The sequence below is a fragment of the Nymphalis io genome, chromosome 11 (genome assembly GCF_905147045.1).
Source record: "Nymphalis io chromosome 11, ilAglIoxx1.1, whole genome shotgun sequence".
Lineage (NCBI taxonomy): Eukaryota > Metazoa > Arthropoda > Insecta > Lepidoptera > Nymphalidae > Nymphalis > Nymphalis io.
In genome coordinates, this window is record NC_065898.1 from 11,740,096 (window position 1) to 11,758,436 (window position 18,341).

Below are 18,341 nucleotides of genomic sequence, written 5' to 3' on the forward strand. Positions count from 1 at the left end.
GTAGAATACACATGTGACAGAATTTCAATGAAATTAGACACATGCAGGTTTCCTCACGATGTTTTCCTTCACCGTTAAGCACGAGATGAATTATAAACACAAATTAAGCACATGAAAATTCAGTGGTGCTTGCCCGGGTTTGAACCCACGATCATCGGTTAAGATTCACGCGTTCTTACCACTAGGTCATCTCGGCTTAAATGTCCTGGTCTCCTCGGTAAGTCGTATATACGTGTCAAAGCGTATATACGACATGAGACGATTTCACTTTGACCAAGTCAAAAAACGAAGACTAGTTCAAATTTCAATTATCAAAAAAAGGCACAAAGACCAGCTCCACTCAACGTTATTGACGGTGACGGCGTGGGCGCGCCGACAAACACTAACCGACATGATTTATGGACAGGTCCTCGAAATCGACGACAAATTGTCGGCGAGTGCGGTTTAAGGGTCTATTTAAGGGCAGTTTCTGCTCCCTTTTTATGTTAAATATCTTTTTATTTCTGCAAATTGTATAAATGGTAATTACCAGAAACGAAAACGATTCCGATTTTGTGCTCAATCAATCCAAAATATCTGTATATTAGGTTTTATATTATTGGTTTTTATCTTTATTTTTATTATGAGGATTTTTATTATTTTTCATTTATTATATTCTGATTTTTTTTTTAAGATATGAAAAGCAAAAAAAGTTAAGTTGTTATAACTTGACGATTTTTCATTTGCAGGCAGATTTATCTCCGCGCTTCCCGAAACCCCGAAAATTATTTGAATTATACTCAAAACTTTGCGAAATTTTGGAAGAAGGCGTCTAAATCTTTCCAAGCTTATTACGATGTCATTCTTTAATGTTTATCTTTGGGTACGTTTCGACGAGGAAATTGTAAAGTTTTAGAACGTTCGATACAAAGTTTGTTTCGTGTTACGAGTATATCAACAATAATTTCTATAAATAACAATAATAAAATAATAAACTAACAAGTGATTGAACAATGAAATACATAAAACCAATAAAATCAGTTGTACAATGCGGACAATCCTACGCCATTAAATAAAATAAATAAACAAACAAGGCTTGAGGGCTGACGAAGTTACGTCTTTGCCGAAAATCAGATAGAAAACTAAAAGGGAACTAGAAGTGCGCAAACCAAAAAGTATCCCGTTAAAGGTAGAAGTTACTTCGGAAAACGACTCTTTCCGGTGCAAATTTTCAGCAGTGTTGAGGTAAGGCTTTGAGCAAAAACTCTATGTGACTAATTAAAAGTTTTCGGCGAATTTCGGTTGGTGAATTAATATTACATAACTTTAAGGAGATAGTAGTTTAGTGAACAAATTCAAATTTAATTTCGCCTGTTTAAATAAACATTAAAAGTATAAATTCAGCCTTTATATTCATTAAAAAGATAACGCTTAAATTTTCATGGTAAGGGGAAGCGGAAGAAGATTTAGCGATATAAACAATGAATTATATTACAGAAAAAGTATTTTTTCAAATCAGTGTTACAAATTGACAATAGAACCAAGAACTTGTTTTGTTAGTTTGTGAACTTGTGATATTTTTCACGTAATCTGCGCAATGAATTTATGTAAAGAAAATACAAATACTTATAATTTTCTTTTCAAAATTTAATACGCACGGAAAGTTAAAATTAACAGAAATCAGATAAATACAACAAATATAACATCGGAAAGTGACTGGGAAAGGCTCTTCAGTTTGTATATCGAAACGAATCCATGATAACGTGAAAAACTAGGTCAAACTCGGTAAAGACAAATAAATGGTTTCACCGCAATGAAATATTGATGATGTTCTGGAGGAAGTCGATTTGGAAGATTACGGGTCCTCGACAATAGTGGAATTCGAATCGGAGCTGCTTTGTCTTGATTCGATAACGAATGAATGGTTTACTATTTGGTGCATATGCTTTTTATCGCTTGTTCGTGAGGGTTACGTGAGGGCCTTTTTTATGCAATTTATTCAATCCAATCGTTTTTGTTTGTATTGTAAATGGAGATGTAATTTATTTATTAATAATATATTTGTATAATACTAAATTTGTATCTTTAGTTTTATTTTTTGAGAATATAATTTGTGTTAATATATGTTATAATTTTATGCTTTTATGTTTATACGACAACACTATTTTTATTTTTATTTAATTTTATACCTCCTAGTTTAACTAATTCTTACCTTAACAATTTAATATCCCAAAGCGCCAGCACTTCAGGAGGTCGCGAGGCACACAGTGCAAGCCTGGGTCCACACGCGTGTAACCTCACCGGTCCGGCCTTGATCCCTGTGGGGGATGGAGCCGATATGATGACAGCTGCGAACTCTTTACTACTGCCTAGATTGTGTTGAACCTAAAAGAAATGCTGATTTAAATATCTTATAAAGCTGCTATAGCATAGTCAGGGCTGTTTACAATTAAATGGTGTCAAACATTCTCATATCTATCTGTCAATGTCATTTCGTTATCTGTATATTTTATCTGTAGTCGGTGCGACATTTGATATAACTTGTCAATACCTCATAATATGCTACTTTGCTATTCATTAAACTGAATGTGAAACTAAAGTAAATTAAACTTAGACGTAATATTTAGTATTAAACAAAGGAATTGAATTTATTCATCATTAAATGCTATTGTATAGCCTCATTTTGGTTGTTGTTCTGACTTTTATTATAATAAATTAAAGCTTAATAATGACTTAGCGTCGAATGCTGAATCAGTTAATGTTGACCTAAATAAATAAAACGACGGCTGATGGAGAACTCTTCAGAATATTTATTACTTAGTAATCTGGAGAGAAAATCTTTTAGCTTTATTGCGAGTTCGACGTTTGAATTTAGCAGATTTCCAACATTTTGAGAATCACTCGTATTTTAATTAAGGCTTTGCATGAATTAAGTTACCTTACACTTATACTTGTACAAAGGGTACAAGTTCAGAACATAGAACGAGTGGTTTTGTGATATATGTAAATAAATAGTTCAAATTTATATTTAAGTATAGCTGTTATAAGTTTTAATTTTCTTAATTACTTACTACTATAATTACTTACAATTGCTGTTTAGCGGGTGAATAGTTAAACAATTATGTGTCTTCTTCTTTCAAATGTCAAAGCAATAATGATAGAAAGAGCAAAAAAACTAAACAGCTGTTAAGTAACATTTATCAATAATCGTATATGATTACATATGTTTAAACAAACGGGAAATTATTTTTAATATCTTTATGTATATTATTAATAGATTTAAAATTTCTCAGTTTTCGTTACATCTTAAATAATTTGCTTATTACATAGATTTAAATAAAGCAATTATGTATATTGGTAGGTATGTTATATAACAATATTTAAACTTCGTTTGGACTACTTTAAAAAACTTGACATACATGTTTCAGTAATTAAAACTGTTAGTAGTTTTTTGCGTTCAACATCACTTATTCTTTTATTACTTAGTTTCTCATAGAAGGAAATGATATTTACGCTTAGCAGTAGACCATTGACAGCTGCTTTATTTTATTTATATGATAATATTTTATGGAGTGATATGAGGTTAAAAATTAAATGAACAGGCCTCACCTTTACTCTCCATTGTATTAGTATTTCTCTCGTATCAAACGCAAGCACCGGCACCACGTCCTCGCACAATATGGCGAGAGTGTTGGACTCCTTGTCTAGAGTGAACCCTGACTCAAAGCCGAGGTACTGCTGGAGTGACAGCGACGCCTTCGTCTGCCCGTTCTTCTGTCTTTCCTTGAGGTCCTTGTAGAGTTGTAGGTGGACGCAATCTGTGAAAAGATAAATAGTATTATTTAAAATGCGCTTATTAAACATATATGAATAATTAAATAAAACAATATTTTGTATGTTATGTATTTACTATATACAAAGATCTCCCGCCGTGTCTGTCGGAACGAATTTTGAAAGGGTTTTCACCAATGGACAGTGATTCAAGTTATATGTGTATATTTTATTAAAGTTTTTTGTATATCAACTGAAATAAAAAAGTGATTATTGTTGAGAGATGGGATGTCGGAAAAAACTAAGAATTATATTTTCAATAATAAAAAATATATATTATAAAAATACCTAAAATTTTAATAAATCTTTGAATACTTACAAAGTTTAAATATATGTGCATGATTAAATAAATAAAGATACTTTGTTATATTCATAAATAATTTAGTTTCACAGCATTGTTTTTGCTTTAAAATTTAATGAAGTATTATGAGCATTGAATTTCTCTCTAGTAAATTGTAATTAATCGTAACTTACCAACTATTCATAATAATTCTATTTCAAAGAATTTCCAAGATTAAAGGAGAAGTAATAAAAGAATTAGTCGACATGCACGAAGCCGATACATCGGAACCACGTGCTTATAGAAATTTCATTGGCTTTAGAAAATGGCGGTCGGTTCTAATGAAAGCCTTTGCGAAACTCGATCCACGGTCTAATGAGGCTTTCGTAATGATCGCAGCGTTGTTCCTGACAGGAGTAAACTTATTTGATCGGAATTTTTAAGAATTCTTGAACCTTAGATTTTAGATAAAAGCGAGTGATATTTTAGAGTCGGCAAGAGGGCAATGAACGACAGATATCACTGGTATTTTTTTATGAAATAGCTAGGCGGACGGGCCTTATATATAAGGTGGCCCACACAACCCATAAACTTTGGGAATGTAAATATACATTGGCAAAGTGCCAGTTGGGAACTAAGATATTATGTTATTTGTGTCGGTACACTGTCTCACTCACCCTTCAAACTGGAATTCAAAAATACTAAGTATTGCTGTTTGGTGATAGAATATGATGGGTGATGGGCGAGTGGTATCTACCCAGACGGGGTCACACAAAGCTCTATCACCAAGTATAGTTAAACATTAATCGGTCGGATTTTAAAGACCTAAAGGTCTGATAATTTATCGAAGCCGATATTGTCAAAGATTTGAATTTATATTCCGTATTCTGACATGGAGTGAGTCCAGTGTACAGTACACGCATAAGGGACTTAACATTTCACATCCTGTGGTTGATGGAATATTTACGGTGTATGGAACAGTTTATATTACTTTTAATCTTAACGTCTATGAGCGAAAGTTGATTATGCATCTGCATATTTAAATATATAAAACTATATCTAGTCTCTGGTATATATCTTTTTTAAGAAATTTTAAGGAACGTTACGGCCCTACTTATAGACGTTGCTTAACGGGTGATTAGTTAAACATTGCTGTGTCTTCTTCTTTCCAATGTCAGATTCTTAATAACAGAAAGAGATATCAGTGTTTAATAACACGGTCACTAGGAAACGTTTAAAAGTAAGGCCGTTAGTTATTGTTGCATGTACTTTAGAAGGATCTCGTAATTCTATACCCATGTGACTTTTAATTTACATAGAGCGATTGCCTTCTGACCTTTGCAAACATTTAAAGGTGAACCGGCGAGACAACCTCACGACATTAAAGCTTAAAACGTTACATATACATAAAATCGAACTCACGATAGCCGAATGGTTTATCGTTAAGACCATATGGTTCATTAGGCTGATCAGATTCAGATAACAGATATATATATATATTATATTCTGACATACAGTAACAGTAACAGTAACAGCCTGTTAATGTCCCACTGCTGGGCTAAGGCCTCCTCTCTCCTTTTGAGGCAAAGGTTTGGAGCTTATTCTACCACGCTGCTCTAATGCGGGTTGGTAGAATACACATGTGACAAAATTTCAATGAAATTAGACACATGCAGGTTTCCTCACGATGTTTTCCTTCACCGTCAAGCACGAGATGAATTATAAACACAAATTAAGCACATGAAAATTCAGTGGTGCTTGCCCGGGTTTGAACCCACGATCATTGAACCACTAGAAATAAAAATTAAAAAACTAAACATAAACTTCTCAAAGTAACGGCAAAAATAGTGAAAACACAAATAGAAAATAGATATGTTCTTTGCAGTATGTGTTTGATTATTGCACGTTCGTTATATTGTCTACTAGTTGTGGTAGGATGGGGAGGATGGCATCTGTTAGATATTTACTGGTGGTAGGGCTTTGTGCAAGCTCGTCTGGGTAGGTACCACCCATTCATCAGTTATTCTACCGCATAACAGCAGTACTTGGTATTGTTGTGTTTCGGTTTGAAGGGTGAGTGAGCCAGTGTAATTACAGGCACAAGGGATATAGCATATTAGTTTCCAAGGTTGGTGGCGCATTGGCGATGTAAGGGATGGTTAACATTTCTTACTATACCAATATATATGGGCCTTGGTGACCACTTACCATCAGGTGGCCCATATGCTCGTCCACCAACGTGTAATATAAAAAAGAAGTATTTTTCCTTCCTTAAGTTTAAAGTTTGCTTTATATCAAATTTCATCAAAATCGGTTCACTGGTTTAATGCGTCACTCAAATTTAGATTATTGATGTATTACGCGTGAATTTCATGTTCTTGTATGTATATAGATTATTTACTTCAGTGAAAGAATCATGAAAGTCAATCATGTTGTTTTTGAATAAGCTGCACACATATACAAAAGTTATTTTCATTAGTGAACTTATTTTATAAAAATCTATTAGATCTCCCGCAATCGCACAAAGCACTAAACAGAAATTACACACGAAACTCAAACGCGATTAGATCCGAACACAGACGAGTCACGTCGCGCCAATTAGAAAACGGTTCGGAATTAATTTGAAAATGGAACACTCGATTTTGATGTAGTGGATGTCATGTGTCCCTTGTTAAGAACTTGGCGCTAATTTGTGTTTTAACAGATGAGATCAGAGTTCAAATTGCTTTGTATACACCTAAGTTAAAAGCAAGATAATAGATAGAAAACAGAACTTCGTCTGGATAATGTTATTGAAAATTATACCCTTAGCAGTATGTTTAAAGTTGAATATCGAACGATTCTAGACGATGTAATTAGTAAAAGTGTCCTACAAGGACCCATATTTTTTAGACGTATATATTTTCCGGAGATAGATAATTTATATAACAACATTAATTTTATTAATTCAATAAGCGAGTTTGTTTACTTTAATTTTTTTAGGATAAATTAGTAGACGTTTGTTGTTTGTAATAATAAGAAATTATAATAACTTTATTAAGATTTAATAATTTGAGAGAAATATTAAAAATAAGTTTAGATAAATATATTTAAAAAACATTTAAAAATGGAATTCCATAAAAGTATTTTGGTATCGCTAAATATGTGCGTCAATAGACAATATTTTTATTTTTATTATTTCTTTGTAAACAAATGGTAAATGATTCTAAAAATGATATTCTAACTAAACTAAACTCGGCTACTATTTTCCTTATAACGGAATTGCTAATATGATTTAAAAAAAAATGATTAAAAAGGCCAAAGGTTGCTTGGAAGAAAAATATTTTTAACGATACATTTGCACATCTTCTCTTGTTTTTAAAAATGTTTATAATGACGCGTTTAGTAACGAAGATTTGATTTGAAATTTGTAATATTTGATGTACAAGTAGATTCCTTTTCATATGTATATAAAGTATATGTCCACAAAGTCCCGTTCACATCGGGGTCACGATACGGCATGTTTCACATCGACGATCGTTTATCTGATTGTCCGTCCATTACGGAATGACACAGGAATTTATGTATAGATTCCTATTTAATGTTTCCTTCTGGACATCTTTCTTGTTTCTTTTGTGTCGATTGATATTGATATGAAACACATCTATACTGTTATATAAAGCTCGAGGCCTTGTCTATTTGTCCGTTCTAATATAACGACCTGCCAGACCGATTTGAAAAAAAATATTGGTATTAGTTAGATTATTTATTAAGAAATGTTTATCTAGACAAATATTAAAAATGCGAAAGATAGTCTGACTGTTTGTTACGCTTTCACGGCTAAGCCACCTTTATGAAGAAATTTGGTGCAAAAAAAATACAGCAAGCTTAAACCCAAATGTTCATGTTCAGGACAAAGACTTTTTTATTCTTTCACGCCGGTGAAAACTAGTAGACTATTTAACATTAAGCTACTACCCATGCGGAAGGAGCGTTCAAACGCATCAAATGCTTGAAGCAACTAGTTTACGATTACTATGAAATCAGTATTTATTGATTTAAATGCAGGATATACTTACAAAATTTAAGTGTTAACAATTAATGTAAAATCTTTATAAATGAGTGACTAACATTTTCTGGTCGGTTATTTATAGAAGAATCTTTATTAAGAATCGATGGTAGCTTTATATTCAATTAATACGAGCCTATTAGAACATAATATATTTCGTAGTAATCTTAATATTTATAGTAATATAAAATTTGTACTCTGACAGCAGGGCAGATGGCGATCAAATAATATGAAATTGTTTTGAGTAATTGATGTTAAAATTTTATATTTTACATTCAATTAAAGCTTGTCTTGTCACGAAAGGAGGTGATCACGCTGCGTGACCGCATTCGCACACGGAATGAGATCCATAACACGTAGGTACGTACAGCAAAGATACACTTCACAATGGTGGAAACTCCATTAAGTTTAACCTTAATATCTGAATTCTTTAGAAAAGAGAACAATTCAAACGGAATAACAGTATGTAGGTTAAAATATTTGAATTTCGAAAACACTTAGTACATAGTAAAGTCGAATTGTTTATTAAATGTCAGCATACATTTACCTGTCTATAGTCAAAAATCTACCATGGGCTCAACAAGCCCTTTAGACCTGACTAGATCTGGAGAAATAAACTCAGTTACGAATGACGTGTTCTAACTACTGAGCATTTGCTTAAATATACATATATGTGTTCATGTGTTTTATGTATCTAAAGAAATATATTTTTTAAATTACATATTTATTTTCATACTTCTTAAATCTTCATCTCGGGGAATGAAAGGGGATTTAAAGTAATATGAATGTTTTACGAGCCCTTACACAAAGGGTATCGACCTTTCATAAAACTCAATCTAACATGTGTCAATCTAACCGAATGCCGACATTGCCAACTTTTCACCTACTCCCATAGCGAAGAAACACACGGATGACAATTCGTAAATAAACGCTTGTGCTATTCAAACGAAGTAGATACTTTTTACTGGTAGCCAGAATTTGGTGAGAATGTGATGTCCTTAATCGTGGGTCTATATTTATCCTCATAAGGATGCAATTTTTAATAAGAAGCGGGAAAAGAAATTAAATGGATACAAAAGCGCCTTTCTATCATTTATATACATATGATAATCATCTAATAATTCACATAAATATAGTAATATTTGCCGATAAGACGGTACCACATATTTACTACAAGGTATAATTAATAAGGAATAGTACAATTCAAGGGCCGATTGGTGTGGTTGGTAGATACTTGCCTTTCTCGCCGAAGGTTGTGGGTTCGATTCCCACCCAGGACAGACATTTGTGTGCATGAATATATCTGTTTGTCCTGGGTCTGGGTGAAATTTTTTATATAAGTATGTATTTACAAAACAAAAGTAGTATATGTAGTATATCAGTTGTCTGGTTTCCACAGTACAAGCTCTGCTTAGTTTGGGATCAGATGGCCGTCTGTGAATAATGTACCAGAATATTACATTATATTATGTTATACGTTATTCAAGTAGACACACAAAAGCAGTTTTGAATTGCCATTTTACAGTACTATATTAAATGTAATGTCTCTGGTTTTAAATGTAGATTCTAATGCGTACCGACAATAAACTCAGCAGTTAAACTACACAGTCCAATTTAAGCAAATGATTTTACAATCCGCACTTTTAGTTAGTCGAAGTTCGTTTTACCTTATATTGCACGCGCTTGGAAACTGCCGTGTAACCGCGAAGCCGCATTTGAGCGTGAATCCGAGTTAAAAGTCGAATATCTGACTGTCAACGTTCATAAATCCTTAAGGAAAACTCACTATGGGACATATTCTATTCCGCGGGGATCGTTAGACATGTGAATAAGTAATAAACATCAAAAGAAACGGGTGCTAAGCTACCGTGACCATCATTGTGCTTCGGTAATGTCACCTGTATTTACATGAAACGACTTCAGTATTGCTTTTATCAATCTATGGATGTGAATTTTTTATCTTCTATTTTTGCATAACGAAATGAAGTAAATTATTGATCAAATAGGCAGTGTTTTTCTATTTTATAAGATTTACATTTTTAATTTTTCACTTAAAAAGTTGTGCAATACTGTCACATATACAACGATGACGCGGCGGAGAAATTGTTGAATAGGGCACAAATGACGACTTAAGTGATTTTGGACTATAATCATAGAATGAAGACCTTTGGACAGGCTGGCCTAACACCATCCAGACTAGACTAGGAAAACAGAATCCCACTTAGATCAAAAAATTAGCAATCCAAAAATTTTTGACTATGCTGCTGCTTGGAAGTGAAAAACGTAAAACTACCAAAATATTAACCGATAGGAAAAGTCTGTGGATACTACAAGAACATAATAAAAAAAACACGTATACAACAATTAAATATACATTGTAATATCAGCTATATCAGTTCCATACATCTGCCCATAAATCGAACAACTTAATTGAAAAGAGGTATTCCAAATTTTAACTGTGTTCCTCTATTTAAAAATGGCGTATTAGTCTGTCAGTTAGCCAAGAAAAAATGGCTCTAATTTGTCCTTTTTGAAGGCTCCCCGCAGCGTTGCGTCACGTACCAGAGTCATACGTGACAGTTTTGCGAATAGCCACCAAAATCCCTTGCATACCACATACTATGTGTAAAAGTCAGATCGACAACTTCGAGTCCATGACTAAAGTCATTTTGGTAAAATAATTTCTAGCACCTTGTAAAATTTTAGCTCCTCTGACAGTAACAATGTAAAGAAATAGTTTAGCTTTTTACCATCATGTGGCCCATTTATTTTAAATAATGAAAAAAAAGATGAATATTGATTTGAAAAAGGGTATACATATTTTGTTTTGAGGACAATATGGTTAAATAAAGCAAATGTAAGTGATGCGAGAGAAGAACGAAAGAAGAGTGAATCCCATTCACTCTTCTTTCTTTGTTGATAAGAGTACACCCGACCCAAAATGGAAACAGTGTAAGTGAATTGTGATAACGATACACATATAGCGAGTGTCTTCAAAGATATAAACGCTGAAGCTTCACGTTTGAAAACATATTGACAAGTATTTAGAATACGAAATTATCTGAATGATCTAAACTGACCACGCGGTATTCATACTAACGATGGTTACGCTAAGGACTCCCCTCCACTTGTCAGATGTAATCAAATAGGTCGCAAGTACGTCTGCTGGGAAATCGAACGCAAATCGTTACGTTTATGTTAACGGAAACGAGTGAATTTAGCACAGTACCCGAATGTAGCTGTAACTTTCACAATATTTCGTTCCGTTACACGTAATAATTTGTGTTCAAAATGTATCCTATACCTAGTACAATCGATAATATTTTGCATTGAAACTATAGAACTGACTTCGGTGTTTCCTTTACCGAATGGAAAACTCAAATGAAGAATGTGAAAACTTAGTGGTCCTTGTCCAGATTTGAACATGTAATATTTTGCTAAGAATAATGAGTTTCTAGCCCCTGGGCCATCTCGGCTCTATTTTAAAACAATTTGTTTCATTTATGTTATTTATTTTGAACAATGTTATCTAAAAATATACAAATAAAGCTTTCTTGTAACTATGCAAATAAAAAGTAAGTGTTTATGAATAAATTATAAGGTTGCCTTTTTAAGGAGTATGGAGGCTATAAAACTATTTATTTAGGAATCTGAGCGTTACAACAATAACATTAGGGTGTTTTTTTGTTAGTAGTCACCAACGGCTATGGAGATGTCTAAAGGGACTTCTTATAAGGACCATGTAATGTTTGAATTGTGCCCATTGTGCATAGAAATAGTTGCTGGAAAATTAAACTTGCTTTTTACAATCGTACTAATGTTATAAGGTTAAAGGTTTTTCTATGTTATATCTTAAGAACGGTTAATGTTTATATGTTGTATATTTTTGAAATCTGCCGCATTGCCTTAATAGATTACACGCATAAGTCTAGAGTCCCCGAATATTCTTGATTCAATTATAGGGTCGGAAATTATGCTGAAAAATATATTAATAGTAGCAGAATTTGGAAGTTTGGCCATAGACCCTGGGACTGTAAGGAGTATAAACTTTAGTTTAACTGTCAATCAAGAAAGGTAAGATGTCAACTGTGGTGACACAGGCAGGTGTCATAACGACCGACGAGCACTAGATGAATTATAAACATAAAATCACAATCATGGGTTTGAACCCGCAATCTTCGTTTAAAATTCACGTCTTACACACAACCGTCATCAGTATTCAACGGTAATATAACTATGATTAATACATTCAGGAGCTTTTGTATCATAAGCTAGTTTAATAATAATTGCAAAACTGTAATCATTATTAAGTACTCAATATTATAATTGAGAAGATGAAATTATAATTAAGTTCTTTAATCATCGTTAAGAATTTTCTACTTTCACTTTAGACCTTACGCCATGAATGCTTCAGGCTGCGAGAGACCTTTGTATTAAGAAGAAATCTCCATATCATTAAGGATAAACAATGCATTTAATATAGCTCTTATGTTTTTAACAATAAGAGTTAGTTTCAAATAATTTATATGGTGATTATTTTTGGATGTACATATGTATTTATAAAATATTATTACGTATTTTATATACCCGCTCGCATCGTTGATAATATATAACTAAATAAATAAATTATTGACTTCGTAACCACATTTTCGATTCGATCATGTTATGGTGTAACAAGGAGCCGAGATGGCCCAGTGGTAAGAACGCGTAAATCTTAACCGATGATCGTGGGTTCAAGCCCGGGCAAGCACCACTGAATTGTCATGTGCTTAATTTGTGATTATAATTCATGTCGTGCTTTACGGTGAAGGAAAACATCGTGAGAAAACCTGCATGCATCTAATTTCACTAAAATTCTGCCACACGTGTGTGTATTCCACCAACTCGTATTGGAGCAGCGTGGTGGAATAAGCTCCAAACCTTCTCTTCAAAAAGAGGAGAGGAGGCCTTTAGACCAGCAGTGGGACATTCACAAGCTGTTACGGTACGGTATGGTGTAACAGACATTTAAACACACACTCGCCTTTACAATAAAACATATATAGATAAATAAAATTAGTGTTTCTGTGATTTCAAAATAACTGCTTCTTTTTAAGTTAATATTGTTACTTACGAGTTACCAAAACCAAAACAATGTATTTTTTTTTAATTTTAGAATGCCATTATTACATAATAATTTAAATATTTTATATTATGTTTAATACAAATAGGCATTATATACGTTGAAGGATTTTTGCCATAATTTTGATAATAGTTCGGGTTTTAATCTAACAAAATACTCTCAAAATCTTATTTATTATCTATACACATATATAATATGGAGCACATACAAAACGATGACAGATTAAATAAATACAAGCAATAAAAGCGTTTATATTTTGATTAAAACCAGGAAGCCTAGTTAAGTTTACGGGTCGTAAGTTGGACTTAGAACTAAGACCAGGTGGCAAGTAAATTAGTCGGGGCAATAAATACCAAACCTTTATGAAGCTGTGCGGTAAAAGTAATATTTTAAACGAGTCCACTTGCAATTAAGTTCATGTCAAACACAGGATACTTTCGTTTAATTATTTTTAAGCAAGATTTTTTTTATTAAATACTATTAACAACGCTATTTTTCACCTATTATTATATATTTATTTTCTATAGGTAGGCGGACGAGCATATGTGCCAGCTGATGGTAAGTGGTCACCAACACCCATAGATATTGGCATTGTAAGAAATATTAACCATCGCTTACATCGCCAATGCGCCACCAACATCTAATCTAAGATGTTATGTCCCTTGTGCCTGTGCCTCACTCACCCTTCAAACCGGAACACAACAATACCAAGTACTGCTGTTTCGCGGAAGAATATTTGATGAGTGAGTGGTATCTACTCAGACGAGCTTGCAAAAGCCGTACCACCAGTAAAACGTTTATATAAAAAATATAATTTGTTTCCACTGTTTGACGATTTCAGTCTGCATGATTATTTCTACTTCAACAATCACCGTCACAATTTACTCAAAACCTTAATGAAATATATATCTAAACATTCCTCATAAAGCACTCCGTCTAATGATGAAGATCGTATGAAAATCCCATCAGTAAGTTCTGAGTTTATCGCGTTCAGACAGACAGATTCGACGGAGGTACTTTATTTTGTGTAATTTAAGCTGATTCAATCTTTTGATAATAGATTTGAATACGTTATTGACGGTCACGAACCATAAACCAGAATCGTATCCCTTTAAGCCCGAACTGAGTTTAATCTGCAGAGCATTTTAGCGCAAAGGGTTCATTCTACATTATAATTATTATAACAAAACGAGATTTAAATTAGTACTGTGTAAGTCAGCAATTGTTTCGTTAATAATATTAACTACAGAGTAAAGTTCTTCAAAGGCTACGAGCGTTTCGAGTTTGAATTCTTTTTTTTATATATAAAAAAGTTCTACTTGTTTAGTAGAACTTCGAATATATCGAAATATACACGCAACACATTAAACTGATTATAATTACAAGTTGAACGTTGAACAAAAAATGCAATTATTCATTAAAAAAGAAATTTTATATACCAATAAATCAATTAATAAATCAATCACAGATAAATAAGTAATCATTCGGTTAAAACACTATAGTTTTTACGCAAGAGTTCACACGCTCCGTTATCACGCGATCAACTCACGCGCAGGTAACGAAGTGGACAGCCCTGACATTATTCAACAAACAAACCGTTGTATTCTAATATGTACTAAATAAAATAAAACTTTACTCTTAGCTAATTGCTCGAAATACGACGTTGTTTATTGTCACTTTGGTTATTACTTTATACTTTATTGTACACTACAAAGAGAAAAAAAACACAAAACATGAATACAGCCTAAATAAAAGTAGCATACAATTTTGGCGACCTTATCGTTACATAGCGATCTCTTCCAGGCAACCAACGATGTAAGTAATAACTCATAGGATATGAGGTAAGTCGTGCTGTAATAATAAATAAAATAACATTAATCTATAATTAAAACAAACTAATAAATAACGAATCCTTTGAGTATTTTCTGGAATTCCTCTTGGAAGTTTGGTTCTAGGTTCCTGGTGCAGCTATCAGTGGTATGTTTAAAGTCTTATTTAATAACTATCGTCCTTGCTTATAAAAGTTTCGCTCTTTCTATCATTATTGGTTTGACATTTGAAAAAAGAAGACAGCATTGTTTAACTAATAATTCGCTAAATAACGTTTATAAATGAAGCCGAATTCGCTAATGTTTAAGAAAAAGGTGATAAAATAAACAAGTACCGCGATTACGGAACAGCTAGTTAGCTGTTACATTTACGTACGTTTTCGAGGATAAAAATGTTTGCTGTGACTTTTTAATTAAAAGATAAATATCTTCGCTTGTTTGTGGACAGCTTGGAGATCCACAATTCGTAGGAACAAAGTTTTCAGTTATCGCTCTTAGTTTAGCCAGCGTTCATTTGTAAAGCGCTCAGACCGACAATTATCACTCCGACGACGTTGACATAGATACATAATAAACTTTGTCCTTTCTGAAACTGTTCTGAAATGATTATTATTATTATATAAAAAAATGGTTTGATAGTTTGATGGTATTTGCTTTAATTGCAGACGAGGATCGAAATTCCGTTTATAATTTCGATTTTCATTTCAAAACAATATCATAACTCGGCATAACTTTAGTAATTTACACGTTAACTAGTGCTTAAATTCGGAATATTAAAAATAGTTTCCGCTCGCGGCTTTGGAAGCTTGAAGAGTGTCAGGTAAGCTATGTCCTTTTCTGTGTATGCAATATTTAATAATGATACTACTCAACCTAGTAGTTAGATGTGAAGTCGTAACAAGCAAATCGCTTGCGCATTATAATATTGGTTAAGATTATAATTTGAAAAGTATAACGTAATTCGATTTACAAAATTCACAAGTTACCTTCAACTCAAAACTACGCCCCGTAAGACGTAGGAGTCAGCAAAGAAAATTCGAGGTGGGAATTTTCACACAAAACATTCGTAGACTGGATATTCGGTGGGTTAACTCGTAAATTGGGGTTTAACGAGGAAAAAATATCAAATCGCCGGAGCCAGGGTTGCCAAATGTTCTCATATTTTCATGCTAAATAAATCATAGGAACTTTTTTTTTAATAAGCGAAGAAACCTTCGTTTTGCTTTGCTATGGGTTACAAAATATTGTTATTATAGCAGTAAATTCTGATTTTTATTAATATTTTGACATGCTGTTTATGAAATTTTAGAATTATGGACATAAGGAACGGAGACCGTAATATTATAAAAGCGAAATTGAAAATTTTGTTTGTTTGTCTTTCACGTCGTACAACCGATCATCATAAAAATTTGTATACACGTTGTCAGCGGTACAGATTTTTAGTAAAAAGACATCCAACAGAACGCCACCCCTCATAGGCAGCCGAAGCCGCGTTAGAAGATATTCAATTAATTATTTGTTTGATTAAGACAAACACGTGTTTAGTTTAATCCAACCTTGCATTTGATCTTTTTGTTAAAATGTTAAGCAGTAACAGTAACGGCCTGTTAATCCCACTGCTGGGCTAACCCAGCAGTGGGATATATCTCCTTTTTGAGGAGAAGGTTTGGAGCTTATTCCAGCACGCTGCTCCAATGCGTGTTGGAGAATTTCAATGAAATTGACACACATGCAGGTTTCCTCACGATGTTTTCCTTCACTGTCAAGCACGAGATGAATATAAACCCAAATTAAGCACATGAAAATTCAGTGGTGCTTACCTGGGATTGAACCCACGATCATCGGTTAAGATTCACGCGTTCTAACCACTAGGCAGTCTAGGCTATTTAAATGTTAAGCAAAAGTATTTTTTAAATAACAATTATAAAACGATGTTACTTATCGACTCAATATATAGAATTTGGTCAATATAAAGAACTCACGACAACCTTAGCAATATCACATTAACTCGACCCGCTGACAATGTAACTTGGAAATACGGAAATACATCATCATTTGTTCGAACGGTTAGAGACACGCTGACAAATACAATTTTATCGTATTATATCGGTACATTGGACGCGTATAAATTGTGTTTTTTTTTATTATTCGATTACAAACTATACCTGTATTCATATAGATTTTTTTAAATATTTAAATTAATAACGAAAGTTTATCAAAGCTTCTAGTGACATGCGGTATTACCTGAAAATACAAATATATACAAATTGTAATTAATATGTACTTCAGCTTACATAAAAGGGTTAACAATATATATGTATAATTGAACTTGCTGCATTGTTCATTATGTAGCTTTGTCATGTTGTTACGATTGATTATATATATAAATAGTATATTATATAAATTATGTCAGCATGAACTTTAGTATATATGATTTCCAACAAAATATTATATGTTCATTTTAAAATATATTAAAACTCAATCAAATTACGCTTAGGCTTTTAAATGAATACTACCGTTTTACTATCTAACTATATCATAATATGAAAGTTAATACTTCTTTTTTAATAATAATAATATCCTGGGACATTATTCACACACGGCCATCTGAACCCAAACTAAGCAGAGCTTGTTCTAAGGAAACCAGACAACTGATATACTACATATACTACTTTTCTTTTGTAAATACATACTTATATAGATAATTACACCCAGACTCAGGACAAACAGACATGTTCATGCAAACAAATGCCTGTCCTGAGTGGGAATCGAACCCATAGCTTTGGCGTGAAAGGCAAGTTTTTTTTTTTTTTATAGAATAGGAAGACGAGCATATGGGACACCTGATGGTAAGTGGTCACCAAACGCCCTTAGACATTGGCATTGTAAGAAATGTCAACCATCGCTTACATAGCCAATGCGCCACCAACCTTGGGAACTAAGATTTTATGTCCCTTGTGCCTGTAATTACACTGGCTCACTCATCCTTCAAACCGGAAAACAACAATAACAAGTACTGCTGTTTTGCGGTAGAATATCTGATGAGTGGGTGGTATCTACCCAGACGAGTTTGCACAAAGCTCTACCACCACTAAGTTGTATCTACCAACCACGCCAACCGGCCCGTTTAAGTATGGTAAAGTTATTTTTATAAACGTAATTTATATCATAATTCTTCGATATAACAAATCATATCAATACAATCTATTTATATAGTGACACGTGTTGTTGCAAATTGTCAGTCGTTGGTCG

The 18,341-nt window shown here is 33.1% G+C and overlaps 1 protein-coding gene across 3 annotated transcripts in view; it reads right to left on the reverse strand.

Moving 5' to 3' along the window:
* Positions 1-18,341, reverse strand: part of LOC126771728 (uncharacterized) — a 159,172-nt gene that overhangs the window by 26,683 nt on the left and 114,148 nt on the right. For all 3 annotated transcript variants that reach the window (XM_050491779.1, XM_050491780.1, XM_050491781.1), the window contains exons 4-5: positions 3,589-3,797; positions 2,192-2,364 (exon numbers count right to left, since the gene is read on the reverse strand). In XM_050491779.1, the coding sequence (XP_050347736.1) occupies positions 2,192-2,364; positions 3,589-3,797 (382 nt within the window). The remainder of the gene's footprint in view (positions 1-2,191; positions 2,365-3,588; positions 3,798-18,341) is intronic.